The sequence below is a fragment of the Orycteropus afer genome, unplaced genomic scaffold, assembly GCF_000298275.1.
Source record: "Orycteropus afer afer isolate SDZICR_OR568_19922 unplaced genomic scaffold, OryAfe1.0 scaffold00006, whole genome shotgun sequence".
In the NCBI taxonomy this organism is placed as follows: Eukaryota; Metazoa; Chordata; class Mammalia; order Tubulidentata; family Orycteropodidae; genus Orycteropus; species Orycteropus afer.
In genome coordinates, this window is record NW_006921593.1 from 19,921,768 (window position 1) to 19,924,056 (window position 2,289).

The following is a 2,289-nucleotide window of genomic DNA, read 5'->3' on the forward strand; positions in this document are numbered from 1 at the left end:
AGATCACCCTCATGACACCCCTGATGGAGACCTTTAATGGGAGGGGACGATGACCTCTTTCCTTTGGAGGAGAAGTGAGGCTTCACTCACCCTACAGGAAATCGTATGTTCTAGAAATAGACTAAGGACAGCCATGTCTTCCTGAGTGCAAAACTGGACCCTGAGGCAACTCCTTTCCAGCCATTTCTTGTGTGTGTGTGCATGTGTGTGTGTGATGTAGGAGCAGCTGGGTCACACAGAGCCAGAGACACTTGGATGGATCAGGTTCACTTACGGTGGTTTCTCAGACCAGAGTGACTTATCCTCTAGAGAAGGTCATGGATCTGGTCCCAGTCAACACCCAACTCAGCATCTCCATGGAGACGTTCCCATGACAGGCACGCCCCATCACAGGTGGAGCACGAGACTTGCCATCTCTGGAAGTTTAGGGAGGAGAGTTAATGACTCTTCATCATGATTGAGATGGTGGGGTGGGGGACGAGGGTGCTGGCAAAGGCTGCACAATGCAGGGCTTGCTTCTGCTGGCTTACTTTTTAAATAAGGCTCCAAATCCAAACAGGAGAGCTGATGAAGTAATCCTGGTTCTCAAACGCCTCTTCTGAAGAGGCCACGCAAACAGCGTCTGTCCTTAAGTCCATACACTTAGTTCTCTGCACACCTTCTCTACTTGCTCCCACCTCCCACCTCTGTCTAAATCCAAGCACACAGGACGTTTTAACTTTAAAACTTAGGATCTAAATCTGTGATTGTTCTGTCTTGCTGCTCCAGGAAGCCAACAATCTGGTCTTGGGAAACAGGACCTAATCTCGCCCTGGAGGGTTAGCTCTGATTCTCTCCCCAGCTGCCCTTCATCTGATTCTCTTGCATGGTGATGTTTTGCAGACCCACAGCTCCCAAGAACACAGAGATGAGGGGACAGAATGCCACCAAAGTCAGCACCTTCATTCTATTGGGCTTCCCCACGGCCCCCGGGCTGCAGTATGTGCTCTTCCTCTTCTTCCTGCTCATGTACCTCTTTGTTCTGGTGGAGAACCTGGCCATCATCCTCACCGTCTGGATCAGTACCTCCCTCCATAGGCCCATGTACTACTTTCTGAGCTCCATGTCATCCCTGGAGATCTGGTACGTGTCAGACATCATCCCCAAGATGCTGGATATCTTCCTCCTTCAGCGGAAGCACATCTCCTTTGCGGGATGCATGACTCAGCTCTACTTCTTCAGCTCCCTGGTGTGCACAGAGTGTGTGCTCCTGGCCTCCATGGCCTATGACCGCTACGTGGCCATCTGCCACCCCCTGCGCTACCATGTCATCATGACCACAGGGCTCTGTGTCCAGCTGGTGGCCTTCTCCTTTGTGAGTGGCTTCACCATCTCCGTGATCAAAATCTACTTTATATCCAATGCAAAGTTCTGTGGCTCCAACATCTTGAACCACTTTTTCTGTGACATTTCCCCCATCCTCAAACTGGCCTGCACGGACTTCTCAACTGCAGAGCTGGTGGACTTCATCCTGGCCTTCATCATCCTGGTGTTCCCACTGGTGGCCACTGTGCTCTCCTATGGACACATCACCTTGGCTGTCCTGCGCATCCCTTCAGCCACTGGCCGTTGGAGGGCCTTCTCCACCTGTGCCTCCCACCTCACCGTGGTCACCATCTTCTACATGTCCATGATCTTCATGTATGTCCGGCCCCAATCCATTGACTCCCGCAGCTCCAACAAGCTCATCTCTACAGTTTACACTTTTCTCACTCCAGTGATGAACCCTCTGATCTACTGCCTGAGGAACACAGAGTTTAAGGATGCCTTGAAGAAGGCTCTGGGTGTGGGTCAAGCTCCCCATAGGACAAATGAATGTTCTAGAATCTAGTTTGTGTGGATAATAACATTTCCATGGTACTTCATGCTTTGTATCATAAATCTTAGATGAACTTGAATATACCTACAGAGCTGTGCACAATAAGCCTTCCCCCAGGTATGTCGTCACACAGGGACCATGCTATGGTCCATGAGGACCATGCTTCCTGAGTGAGCACCCAGCTCATGAGTTAGGAGCTCCATGTCCCCTCGTAGTCATGAGCCCTGCCCCATGCTAAGCACTAACTTCTAGCACCAGGTATTAGTCTTGGTGGTTTTGAGGTTGTATGAATGGATTCATAGAGCATTTATGCCTCACTCACCATTATGCTTGGGGGAATCCTCGGTGCTTTGCATGGAGCAATCATCCACACATTCTTCTTGCTCCAGAATGTTCCATTGTATAAACAGATCTCGATACATTTACACATT

General features: G+C 50.1%; 1 protein-coding gene across 1 annotated transcript; it reads left to right on the forward strand.

The window, feature by feature from the left end:
• Nucleotides 1-907: 907 nt before the first annotated feature.
• LOC103199225 (olfactory receptor 6B2-like) lies at nt 908-1,870 on the forward strand. Its single transcript, XM_007943468.1, has one exon. The coding sequence runs from the start codon at nt 908-910 to the stop codon at nt 1,868-1,870; it is 963 nt and encodes a 320-aa protein (XP_007941659.1).
• Nucleotides 1,871-2,289: the final 419 nt, after the last annotated feature.

Coding starts and splice junctions, on each gene's coding strand:
- LOC103199225 (XM_007943468.1), top strand. CDS start 908: ATGAGGGGACAGAATGCCACCAAAGTCAGCACCTTCATTCTATTGGGC.